The 13,171-nt window shown below is 37.2% G+C and overlaps 1 protein-coding gene across 7 annotated transcripts; it reads right to left on the minus strand.

Moving 5' to 3' along the window:
* Nucleotides 1-2,860: 2,860 nt before the first annotated feature.
* Nucleotides 2,861-9,812, minus strand: LOC113356652 (probable mitochondrial-processing peptidase subunit beta, mitochondrial). Of its 7 annotated transcripts, none has more exons than XM_026599850.1 (11): nt 9,130-9,812; nt 8,822-8,986; nt 8,459-8,596; nt 8,185-8,336; nt 7,950-8,058; nt 6,037-6,135; nt 5,480-5,547; nt 5,142-5,390; nt 4,071-4,136; nt 3,390-3,497; nt 2,861-3,273 (listed from the first exon to the last, which is right to left on the minus strand). In XM_026599850.1, exons 1-6 carry the CDS (start codon nt 9,754-9,756, stop codon nt 6,073-6,075), a joined length of 1,254 nt encoding a protein of 417 aa, XP_026455635.1. In that variant the 5' UTR covers nt 9,757-9,812; the 3' UTR covers nt 2,861-3,273; nt 3,390-3,497; nt 4,071-4,136; nt 5,142-5,390; nt 5,480-5,547; nt 6,037-6,072. The 7 variants fall into 7 exon arrangements, with proteins under 7 accessions (XP_026455635.1, XP_026455633.1, XP_026455634.1 ...); XM_026599848.1 differs by having other exon boundaries at nt 5,480-5,939; XM_026599849.1 differs by having other exon boundaries at nt 5,737-6,135.
* Between the last annotated feature and the right edge of the window lie 3,359 nt (nt 9,813-13,171).

Raw genomic sequence — 13,171 nt, forward strand, 5'->3', positions numbered from 1 at the left:
ATTACCGATTTGGAAGTATTAATTACCTGGCCCGACGAAGTACCGTAAGAGTGAAGCCGGTTCTTGAGATGGAGATTACTCTGAGCTGGGGCTTTATAAGTGATTAGCAGGTCATCAACATACATTAAATGAATAACGGGTGGTGCTTTTCTTGAAATGTTAAGTCCTCGAACCAACTTTTGGTTTTGAAGGTTTCACATATTTGTAGACAGGATTTCCGTACATATTATGAATATATAGGAAGATAGTGGGTCTCCTTGTCTAATACCTCTAGTTGGGCTGATATATCCATGAGGTGTACCATTTGTATTTATCGAGTATGTAACTGTTGTGACGCATAACATAATGTAATCTACAAAGATTGTTGGAAATCCAAGTTTGGTGAAGGCAGCTTCGAGTATGTAACTGTTGTGACGCATAACATAATGTAAACTACAAAGATTGTTGTAGGCTTTCTGGATATCCAGTTTTAAAGCTATTTTTGGGTCTTTGGTAAGGCTTGAAGTTTTTATATGGTGGAATAGCTCTCCAACAATTGCTATGTTATCATGAATTGATCTTTGAGGTACGAAGGCACTTTGAAAAGGGCTTATTAGAAAAGGGAGTAGGGGTCTAATTCGATTAACTAGGATTTTTGCAATGATTTTACAAGTGACGTTACAAAGTCCTGTGGGTCTGAATTGAGAAGGCTTTGATGGGTGGTCCACTGTGGGTATTAGTGTTAGGTTTCTGTGATTCATGATTGGATGTATATTAAGATCATTGAAAAAACTGCGAACCATAGCAATCAATTGAGGATGAGTTGTTTCCCAAAAAAAATTTGAAAAACTTACTCGTATAACCATATGGACCAGGAGCACTTTCGGAGTTTATGGAGAATAGAGCTTTTTTGATTTCTGTTGTAGCTACCTCCTTAGTAAGAAGGTCCATTTGTCTGGGAGTTAATCTAGGATTGATATCTGTAAAAAGATCTTCATATATGATTGTAGGTTGAGCCGTGTATTGTTGGGTGAAATGGTCAAGAATGAGTTGAACCTCATCTTCCTTCTTGTTAACCCAAATGTTCAGTGGGTCTTGAAGTTGTTGTATATTGTTGCATGCTCGGTGGATGGTTGCTTTAGTGTGGAAGAAGGTTGTGTTGAGATCGCCTGATTGTATCCATTGAATTCTGGATCTTTGTTGTCAGTATGTTGTGTGACATTGTAGCAGTTCTGTGTGATCTCTTCTTAGTTGTTTTTCCTGACCTAGCCAGAATTCTAGGCAGTTACCCGATTGGATAGCACACTGATGTTGAGCCTCTTTTATCTTTGCCGACGATTTTTTGATCATATTTGGAAGATGGCCAAAAGTTTCCTTGTTCCAATCCATGAGAGTTTGTCCGGTTGTTATGAGCTTTAGTTGAAGGTCCAAGGTAGGTTCTGAATCCTGATGTTGTACCCAAGCCGAATCAACCACCTGTTTGAGTTGCGGGTGAGATAGCCATAACTGTTCAAATTTGTAATTTTTTGTTCCTTGCCAATCTATTGCTTTTCCTTGTAATAGGATTGGGGCATGATCAGATGCGATTCTTGGAAGATGAGTAACTGCTGCATGTGGATTTACAGTACGCCAATGATGGGTTGCCATTGTTCTATCTGATCTCTCTAGAATGTTGTCTTGCCCCATCTGATTGTTTGTCCATGTGTATGGGTCGTCTCGGAATCCTAAATCCATAATCTCATCTGATCCATCATTGTGAGAAGAGGTTGAGATTGTGCATATGTTACTTGTCTTCCTTCTTTTTATTCTGATTGATTCAGAACGTCATTGAAATCTCCTAACAAAAGCCATGGTATAGCCAGGTTGATGATGTTGAAGATTGACGGAAAGTTTTGCCAAAAGTTTCTCCTTATGTCCGGGTGTGGTGGAGCATATATACCCGTGCATATCCAAGGTTGCTCAGGGAGAGGTGGCGTAACCAATGCGTGAATGAAATAATATTTGAATATTTAGGTTATCCTCCCACATTAGACAAAGACCACCTCGCCTTCCAATTTTTGGGACAGAAAAATGGTTATGTGACTGAAAGGATTGTGCCAAGGTTCTCATATGATGATCATTTGCCAAGGTTTCAGAGAGACTAGGATGTTGGGTCTGTGATGGGATACCAATCCCCGTAAATGTTGTATGGATGTTGGTTGATTGATTCCTTGACAATTCCAAACTAGGATGATCATTATCGATCTGAAGAGGTTGACTGATGACTCCCACCGGAGTAATTTGAAGTACTCACAAATATGACAAAAAGTAAATTATAACCTAGTAGGTGTGCTCCAGATTACAGCACTTACAAAAATATCTTTTGAAGTACAATTATAACCTATAAGGAGTGCCGTAAAATTATAACCTAGGCGTGATTTATAAAACAGCACATACAAATTGATATACAACTATAACTTAGAAGGTGAGCTTTATAGCGCAGCACTTACAAGGAGTAGTACAAGAGACAGAAGGTGGAGAAACGCTAAATTAAGTACTTCAAAGCTACTGCCTAAATGCTTTAATACTAAACTTATAATGGCTGTTCGAGGAAAGGAAGTCGTCAAGCACCTCCTAAAGCCTTCAAACTTGAAAAATACCAGGCTATTACAGAATCTAAAGACCTATTACACACTTGAAAAAGCAATTGTGAAAGGACTGCAAAACTTTAAAACTAAAATAGTAGGGGAATTAGACGAGTGATAGAACAAATATCTCTGTAAGTGAAAACTAGAAGTTTAAGTGAACTTACCTGGGGGATTAGATTGATCAGAGGAGCTTAGGGTTGGACTGAGGATGAAATCTTCATTTGGACACAGTTATTCGGCAGGTAAAAAACAACTAACAACTCAAAATGCATATCAGATATTTAAAAGAGGTTCTAACATTAAAATCAAGATGAAAACAGGCCCTAATCTACCCCAACTTTTATATATCTACATTAATCCTAATTCAATCTATTATAATCCAGAATCATAAAGATTCTTTTAAGAAACATTATAAATCCACTTTGATTCAGGTAAACTAGTATCTATTTTTATCCACATAAATCATGATCCAATACACCCCTGTTAGTGTTACATCCCTTCAGAAAATGATGTGCCGTCAACACCTGTTAAAACCTATCGGTACATACAAGAAGTGATGCTTTAGTCATTTTCCACCCACCCATTGGCGATTCAAGGAGGCACTATGCCTAAACCAATTGTATTCAGGAAGCCTCCGGATGGGTCCCATGGCCGCAATCGCTATATCCTGCACCAGAAGAAAACAAATGGTGATACATGAAACAATAGAAACTGCAACACATGTAATGCTCATGGGTTTCTGCCTTTATAAGGGAGACGTGATAAATTCATACTGTTTCATACCCGATCCGATATAAAACGGTTGGCGACACGCTTGATGGTACTTGCGTCCACTGCTTCAATCCTCGCAAACAGTTCAGCAAATGAAATTCTTCTGCCAAAAGCAAGTAGCTGCGAGCAAACAAGTAAATCAAGATATAAAAGCTAATATGAAGAAAATTTTGATTGTATTCTCCACCACTGGATGTTGAACCAAATCAATTGTACAGAGAAACAACGGAGACCCCATATATGAACACTTAAAAATATGTTTCCCTTTCTTATTCTCATAAGATCAAGTTATTTGGAGATTCAGAGAGCTTTTGTTAGGGTACCGATGCTAACTCGTCATAAACCCATGGGTAGACCTCAACTCTAAAACCGGTCTACAAGTTGATGGACCCCACAGATTTATAAACTACCCGATTCTACACCATCTAAGCATCGTGGGACTAAGGTCCCAACATCCCACCCCGCTTCTTGACTACCAGTATTCGATGCGGTGACAATTACGCCCATATATAGGTGCTCCCACGCTTTAGTCCAGCCTATAGGTCACCCCTTCATTGGAAGGGGCTTGGTTCGTGGTGGTTGACTCTGATACCAAATGTTAGGTTGCCAACCCTAACTCGTCATACACTCATGGGTAAAACTCAACTCTAAAACCGCAATGTGGGACTAAGGTTCCAACAGCTTTGAAGTTACCTGACTGCCAATAGCATCAGCAACTGAGGTGGTTCCATCAAGTTCGAGCAGAATAGAAGACTTCAACTGCGAAACAACTTCATGTTAGTGGCAGCTGCTTATAACAAAAAAACGATACAAACTTCCTAGTATCCATAAGTATAAATTGTTGGCTTTTTTATGGATTAACAACGAATCACGTTTAGACTTTAGTTTTAACAAAACTGGATCAGTGCTATCCTGCTCGGAGTGTGGTTAAATTTCAGATCATGTACTCAAGTTAGAGGCATCCTAGTAAATAAGATCAACTAAAAAGTGTACACCTACTGATAGATGAGTAAGACCCATATATATCTTAAAGCATGACAATTGAGAAAGACTCTCTTCGAGTCTCATTTATAACATATAATTTTCTTCCATCAAAATGAAAAAGTTCTAATCTGAAAACCTAGTTGACAAGACATTTCTATTGGTTCCCTACACATGTATATCAACTAAGGTATATGTTATTATACTACTTGTTTGTGTCCAACTAATAATAAAACTTGAGAGCACCTAATTTGCACATGAAATTATGCCCAGTAAATAGACATGCGGGACCTTACGGGCATGCTGAAGATCTAGTTATTTACTTGGAAACATTGACAGCACCAAAACATGGTACCCTAACACAAAATCAATCACCAAATGAGCTAAGATCAGGCCGGCATTCAACTTCAATTCGTAGCATAAATGTTTTAATAACAAAGTTAAAGGGTACTTTCGAGATAAGAAAAAAAAAACTAAAACATAAACGAAACGAGTAAAAATATTATCCTTCGGTGGTTTATCCAAATAAAAAGAGCTATCCAGGAAAAATCCAAATTTATAGATGAAGGAGAAATTTAGACTGAATGCATTCAACTTTAGCATGTTGATAGCTACCCACATTATTAGTGGCTGCACCAGGTTAGGGCTCAGGTGAGCCAAACTCTTCATATGTTTAGCCCCTTTTTATAACAGTTTAGATATCAAAATGAAGTATTTCTCAAATCATGCCAAGCAAATAGAAATCATGAGTTAAACAGCTAACAATATGGAGATATAAGTTACCGTGACTGTTACGGGCGCTATCAGAACTGGGAACATTCACGGCCCTTTACCTCCTTTTCCAGGTATGAAATACAATTATAACAAAAGAGGTGAAGGTTATTGGCTAGGGTATTGAAAACCCTGAGTAACCACCACTTGTCTCTCTAATCCATTCTTTTGTGCTCTTTCAGTCTTATCTTATGTCAGTTGTTCAGGAAGTTGAAGGATCTAAAATACTTTACATGTCTGAACCAGAGATATACCAGCACCCTGCGTAGGAAGTTTGTTCCACAATAATTGTTGAAATTCCTATTTCATAATTTTTTTAACCCATAAGCAGTTTAGTCTTGAAAACCTACCCCATATGATTCTTGTCAAACCACATATGCAGGTGTCCTTACGAGGGATTTATAGTCCCGTCCATGAACTGTTGTTTTATCATTTTAACAAAAACGAAAAATTGAAGAAAAGAAAACAAATCTTACAGTGCGCAAACGCAGTTTATGCTAAATAATGGTGTCAACTAATGCGATGGAGATACATCGGGATTCACGTGTTGCAAAACCCAGTTGTTGTTCCTTGGACTATTCTTAATCCTAGGAGAATTTGGTCTTACCATTATCCGATTTCCATGACTGAGCTGGGGTTAGCCAGTTATGCCACTACATCCCTGCCCACCAGTACCCACACACATGCACATCCTTTTTCTTGTGTTTTTCTTTAAATTTACTCCTTTACTAAAATTTTCATGGATGGATGGGATAGTCCCCCTTCTTCCTCAATAGAGGAATAAGTGCGCTTACAAAAGGATAAAAATACCTGACCGAATCCAGTCAAGATTACATAAGGCCAGCAAAAGGCAAGGTTTGAAATTGTCCACGAAATATGTAAGCAAGTGAGCAGCACGAAGAGATACCTGATTACAACTGCGGATGACATCAGCTTCCGAAACTCAGTATTTTAACTTGTTTATCTCATACATAATTGCATGGGCCAATTCATCCAAGCAATCCGCCTGAGATCAATGGACAGGAAAACTAAATAATTAGAAATTTAGAATCATCAAAGCGTAAACACTAACTACGACTGCTTTTAAATCAAGGAAGCACAAAAGGACAAAGCTTTGAATTGAAAAATGCAACATTAAGCACAGAAAGAAATTGGTTATGTAGTAAGAATTATAGAAGTCCCAAACGGGAAACACTAGGTAGATGAACTAGATAAATGCGACTGTCAAAGATACAAAGAGAGCAGCTGGCTAAGGAAACGGTTGACATGAAAACATTTTCAACCACTCCTACTGCAAATGGTTCATTTTAAGGTACACAGGTAATTTCCTTGCATTATACCAAATTAAGACACAAAAATAACAAGACAGGCAAGCAAATAGTAAGAAAACCAAAAGTAAGATTCTGGTACAAGTAGAACTCCTGATGCAACAGTAGAAGTTAATGATGTGGAACTAGAAGAGTGGAATAAAGTGTGCAGTTTATGATATGGATCTAGATAGTGCTCCTGGTCCAGATGGATTTGCTGGTTGGTTACAAATATGCTTGGGAGATTATCGGTGGTGATTTGATACATCAGTTTTCTTGGAGCAGGGGTTTTATTCCTCAAAGGTATGAATGCAATTTTTTTATTCTTACTTCCAAAGGTGCAGTGCAAAAAAGCCAGTCAGTTTAGACCAATTGGATTAAGTAATTTTTGTTTCAAAGTTATAACTAAGATCCTGACTACAAGAAGTCTTGTTATAGATGTAGTAGTTTCCCTGCAACAGGGAGCTTTCATAAATGGAAGAAATATTCAGAACCTAATAGCTTTAGCTTCTGAATTGATAAATGAATTTGGAAACTACAAGAGGAGGGGGTAATGTTGGGTTGAAACTGGATATTACTCGAGCTTGTGACTCTCTTAGTTGGAATTTTCTGTTTCAAGCAATGCGACATCATAATTATTCTGAAAAACTTATTCAACAGTTACAAGTGTTATTTCAATCTACTATAGTGTCTGTGATGGTAAATGGAGGTCCAGTGGGACATTTCTCACTGGGTAAAGAGGCTTGAAGCAAGGTGACCCATTATCAGCCTTTTTTTTTTGTTATAGCAGAAGCTGTTTTGAGCAAGATTCTACATGCAATGGTGATAGAAAAGAAATTGATTCCTATGCTGACTGAAAATGGAGTTCAACCTCCGCATGTATTTTTTTGCCGATGGAATTTTTTGTTTTGCGGTCGTGATAAGAGGAATGTGAGTAAACTAATGAAGACTTTAAGAGAATATCAGAAATCTTCTCGTCACATGATAAGTATGGAGAAGAGGAAATGTGTTGTTGGAGATACTAGTTATGCAAGGAGATTACGAATTGCTGACCTGTGCAACATTAGTTCCTGGATGTATTAAATCAAGTCATGCTTGGAATTGTGTGGATATGTTGCAGAATAAACTGGCTGATTGGAAACGGAAGCTTCTATCTTTTCAGGAAAGGTTGATTTTGGTTAAATTTGAGTTATGCAGCAGTCCAATTTATAATATGTATGTCTATAAGTGACCTAAAATGTGATGAAGTTTGTTCTCCAGTTGCAGTGGGTGGGTCTTGGATTAAGAAAGTTAGAGGTCATTAATAAAGCTCTACTTATGAAATTAGCATGGAAAATGCAGAATGGTGATGATGAATGGTCAAAAAAATTTAGAAGCCATCTTATAAAGCAAAAAAAAAATGAAAAGAAGAGTAGCAATTAAATTATAAAATAGAAAAACTAAAAGAAGAACTGTCAGATATTTAAACTAGAAAAATATTCTGAGCGAAGGATAAAACCAAGCGTGATCTTACCTTGGCACAGGCGTACACACCAAACAGACCAGCATCCCTATAGTTTTTATTGAAAGGCATCAAGCTCTCAGCAATATTATCAATGGCAACCCTCTGAGCAAGCTCTGAACTGTTCACAAATTCCCGAAGGTCCAAAATGAAACGAATGTTAACAGCCAAACCACCACCAGGTAAGGAAACAGGTTACAGCATAAAATCTCCCAAATGAAGCATTGTCTTTGAAAAACACACTCACCCTATGAATTTTCCAAACACTGTGTTCTTACTCCAAGAACCTAGCATGAACTGCATAACCATTAAAGCAATTGAATCCGGGTCTGTCAAAGATGCTCCTTTGAATGCAACAGCAAAATGTGCAAGGGGAACACCATCGTCAATTATTCTAACCTGGAGTTGGCATAAATGAGAAAAAATTTGGGTATAGTACAGCTTAATAAACGAAAGAAACAATAGTACTCATAAAACAAAAAACAGATATTTCAAAGATCCAAAAAAAAAAGTAGATGCACCTCAGAAGCGGTGAAAATTGTTGGTTCTTTAGCTGCCAGGTGAGAAGCAGTAGTAGGATCAGTTGGTAGGTCCGTAATTAACTTCTTTACTTTGTCAATGATATCCTCGTGCTTTACAGCCCCAGAAGCAGCAATGACCTGATACATTGATAAGGTTTCTTAAGTTGTCGATGAATGGTAAAATGTAAATAAACCGTGGTTTGCTAATAGAGTCCAAACTGTAAGTGTCCATCAGTTGAGTTGGTCAGGCACTTAGTTATTGTACCCACTTACACGGGGATAGATTGGTGATTATAAAGAGGTCTCTTAAAAAAAAGAAATAGAAAAAAAGGTAAGTAATTAGCTTTTCCAATGTGTACTTACCATTCTAGGAGGTGTGTAATGAGTTGAAATGAAATCGACAATTTTATTTCTGTGGATTGTCTTGATAACATGATCAGGCCCCAATACAGTTCTACCTAGAGGAGAGGACAGGAACGCTGCAGTATGCAGATGATCAAAAATAAGTTTCTCAGGACATCTCTCAACCTGGGGTGGTTAAAAAAAAAACATACACAGGATCAGCTTGTTTTACATAAAATTAAATCCAAAAATGATTCTCAATTAGCAAATAGATAAGAGAACACGTTTGTATCTAGAGAATATAACTGCAAGTTTAGAAATTTTCTCACCGCTTGTTTCTCTTGGAGAATAATATTTCTTAAAAAGTCAACATCTTGATAACTATAATACGAATTCTTCTGCAAAATGTCAGCTATAATATAAAGTGCATTAGGAACATACTTATCTCTGACCGTCAGGTTATAAGCAGTATATTCCCTAGCAGTTTTAGCACTCAAACACCCTCCCATATCCTGAATCTTTTCTTGCCTTTCTTCCTTTGACATCCTACATGCTGAATTTAACTTTATATGCTCTACATAATGAGCCGCGCCACTAGTCTCATCAGTATCATGTCTACTCCCTGCATCAATCCAAGCACTTATGGTTGCTGTTTTAGCAGCCAAATTAGATTCAGTAGCAACTCTTAAACCATTCGGAAGGGTAGTAACTCGAGTTTCAGGAAAAGAAAGGATTATTGAGGGATCAATTACAACAGGATGGGGTAAACTGTATTTGAGAAACTTAGGGTTTGGTTTTTCCAGGCGATTTGATTCAATCAATGCCGCTGGTTGATCACAGGTGACCATCAAGCTTGGACCAGATGATTGTGAAGTTGAAATAAATGGACAAGTATGAGTGAGATTGTTGAGTTTACGAACTGTATGAGTTTTTCTTAAGGAATGCTTCAATGCCATGGCCAGAGTTTCCCTTTTTCTTCTACGGTTTTTTTCTCTCTCCCTCTTTTTTTCCTTTTTTTTTTAATACGAAACCAGCTCTCATCATTGTAATAAACAATATAAAGTGTTGGAAGTCGCATAATCAAAACTACTCTTAAAAATTCAAGATGACCAAACTCCTGGTACGAAAACCCCGCTCAAATATTGGGATTCATTAAAATTCCATCGTAAATAAACCGGATACAAAACCCCAAATTTTAAAAAATTGATTCATGATGAAACCAAAATAAAATTTGATGAAACCAACATTTAAATTTGGGGTTTTTGTGTAAATTTTGTTTTGATGGGTTTTTTGTGTTATATTTGTTTTGATGGGTTTTTTGCGGAAGGACGCTGACACCTCTGAGGTTATAACTCGCGGACCGTAATAACAAGACTAAGAGCTGGCACTATGGAGGGGTTGGATTCATCCCCTCCCTATCCCTCAAAAAACTAAAATGGCAACCCCTATGGTCTCCCAAATCCCTACTCATGTAGGGATATTAACCCTCTTCCCTATACAAAGATCACATCTGATCCCGCCTGTAGGAAAGGCAAATCACACGGCTACGGAGTTGCCATGTGAAATTCTGCTTTCCGGATACTGAGTAGCCGTATTACCGTTGATACGGTTACTGAGTAGCCGTAGCTTTTTACACAGCTACTAAATAGCCGTTTCGGATATAATATTTGCTTGACCTTTTTCGTTTACACCTCTCTCACACCCGATCTTAACCATCCATCATTAATAACGGTTATATCTTCTCCACCGTCGGATCACAACGGTCATTTTTTCAAAATCCTCTATAAATACCACTCTAATTCTCTACTCAAACCACACCAAATCAATTTCTTCTTCTTACATCAATTGATTTCTTCACCAAAATCTCTCCAATTTTTTCTTTTTGTTTAAGTAATACATTTAAATTTTGTTTTGCTCGAATCAGGCGCAAAAAAGGAAGTAGAAAACGAGATTTAGTACTTTGGAAGATCAACACATTCTTACTCAGTACACGACTCTCGGTTATAACAGTTATCAAGATAAGGAGGAGTTTTGGGACAAGCTTTTTGAAAAATATGTGGAAGCTTGTGGTGGGAACAGACAAGCACGTACTGCAAAAAGCATTTGTAATCGGTATAGCAAAATCAATACTGAAGTGGATAGGTTTTCCGATTGTGTTGCAAGAGCTAATATAAGTAATCTGGGCTTGGACTCTATTAATCGGGTATGTTATTTAACAATGTTTCATTTTAGTTGTTGTATATGTTGTTTGTAAATAGTTTTATTTACGCGTATCTTTTTATGATTTGTTTACATTGGTGTAGATGTTAATTGCGAAAATCTTACATGTTGAAATACACAAAAAAAACTTTGAGCGAGATGTCGAGTATGAAATGCTTAAAGATGCTCCTATTGTACAAGTGGGTGTTGAAGATATGGACCAAGATTCTAATCCTCCGTCATATCAAATTCATGGAATTTTTTCTAATACGTTTAGTTCTCCAAACCAATTTTCTCAAAATCCACCTACAAGCCAATTCATCGAGACTCCATTTCCAAATAAAATTCAAAACCCTTATAATGTCCCAAGTGGTATCCCTTTTCCATTAGGATATACCTCTGGTACGAACCCAAGTACAATACCTGGAACGTCGTCAGGAGATAAACGCATTTCTAGAGCGGCAAAAAAGCCCTAATGAATAAAAATGTCGCCGGGACAAGTAGACCCGCCACACCATCCTCGCAAGACTCCCAGATGAGCGACGCGGGCAGTAAACATGTTGATTATCTACAAGAATCTCGAACTACAATGGCACCTCGTCAGTAACAACAAAATCAAATTGTGGAAAGGTTGCTAGAGACAACACAACAACAAATTGAAGCTGCTCGAGACAAAGAAAAAAGGGAAATAATGCAATTGTATCTCGAAAAGATGGCTCCAAATGCAAAAAAGTATTTTGAATTAAAACAGAATGCCATATTGGCCAGGAAATTGGAGAGGCAACAACATAATATGTTCAATTTGTAATAGCTTAGTTTAATTGTTTTTTTTTTTAAGTAAGGCCGTGTTTAAGTTTCAGTAATGTAGTTTCCCTTTTTGTCAGTAACATTAATTTATATTCTAATTACGATAATTTGAATTATCTTTTGTTATACAAACGGATCTTTAGTAACGGATAATTTCCAACGGTTAAATTCCAACGGAAACTTTCAATGTCTATTATAAATTTTCATAATCTTCGTCAACAAATACAATCCAAAATAGTCGGCCTTAGTAAGTGTCACCAAAAAAAAAATTGTTTCTTAAGATAACATGGTAATGGTTGGGTATACCGTCGAAGAAGATTTTGCAATCACCACAGTGTTTGTAAATGCTGCTACTCTGCCTACTGAAGATATTCAAAACCTCTCCGGTCTCCGCTCATGAACAATGGACGTTGGTGTTCGACGGATTTGTACAAGCGTTTGGAAATGTTAATAACCGAACAAGAAGACAAGTTCAACAACGTCTATCTCACAATGATATAATGGTTCGCAAGTACGTTGTAATTCAAAAAAAGGATTCATGGTTACGCCCCACAACACATGACAGTTGTGATTACTGTAGATCATCAACAATGGTTATGATATTTGAAATGTTGTTTACTTATACACACTAACCTATTGGTTTATGTTTGTTTTGCGTAGGAAGAAATGGCCAAATTTGTGTACCAACTAGATACTCGTACAAAATTTACATGTTTTGAGTGCTACTTAATCTTTAAAACTAACCTGGCTCACTGGGATTATTACAATCCATAAATGAATCTCGGCGGTCCTCCAGAAGACGGTCCGGACGAATAGTATATGCGGTTGTTGTTTAAGATTTTGTGGGTACATCTCCTGTAAACCCTCACGAGACTGGCTTCAAATGACTATATCGCAACGGCTACTTTATAACGGCTATTTTCAAACTACTATATCCCAACAACTATTTTTTAACGGCCAGTCAACGGCTACTTTGTAACGACTACTTTGTAATGACTACTTTATAAAGGCTACTTTATAATGGCTACTTATTAACGGCTACTTTATAACAGTTTATTTTGACGGATATTATAAATTGTGTTATCTATCTTCAAACAACAAACACTTATTTTTATACAATTTGCAGAGCTTCTCACATATTTCAATACCTCTCATATATCTTACATAAACAAATGGTTTTTGTCTAATCTGACGGCTACACATGAGCCTTTTTCAGAGATCAACGGTTGCAAATTGCTTTCAAAATGAAAAGATAAATCATGGCTCAAAACTACCCCCCCCCCCTTTAAGCCCCCATATGACGTATGTGATCTCTTATTGCCAGAAATCAACATTTTCTTCGCTTTCTTCTGCTCCGATCGTTCT

This window comes from Papaver somniferum, chromosome 3 (assembly GCF_003573695.1).
Source record: "Papaver somniferum cultivar HN1 chromosome 3, ASM357369v1, whole genome shotgun sequence".
Taxonomy (NCBI): domain Eukaryota; kingdom Viridiplantae; phylum Streptophyta; class Magnoliopsida; order Ranunculales; family Papaveraceae; genus Papaver; species Papaver somniferum.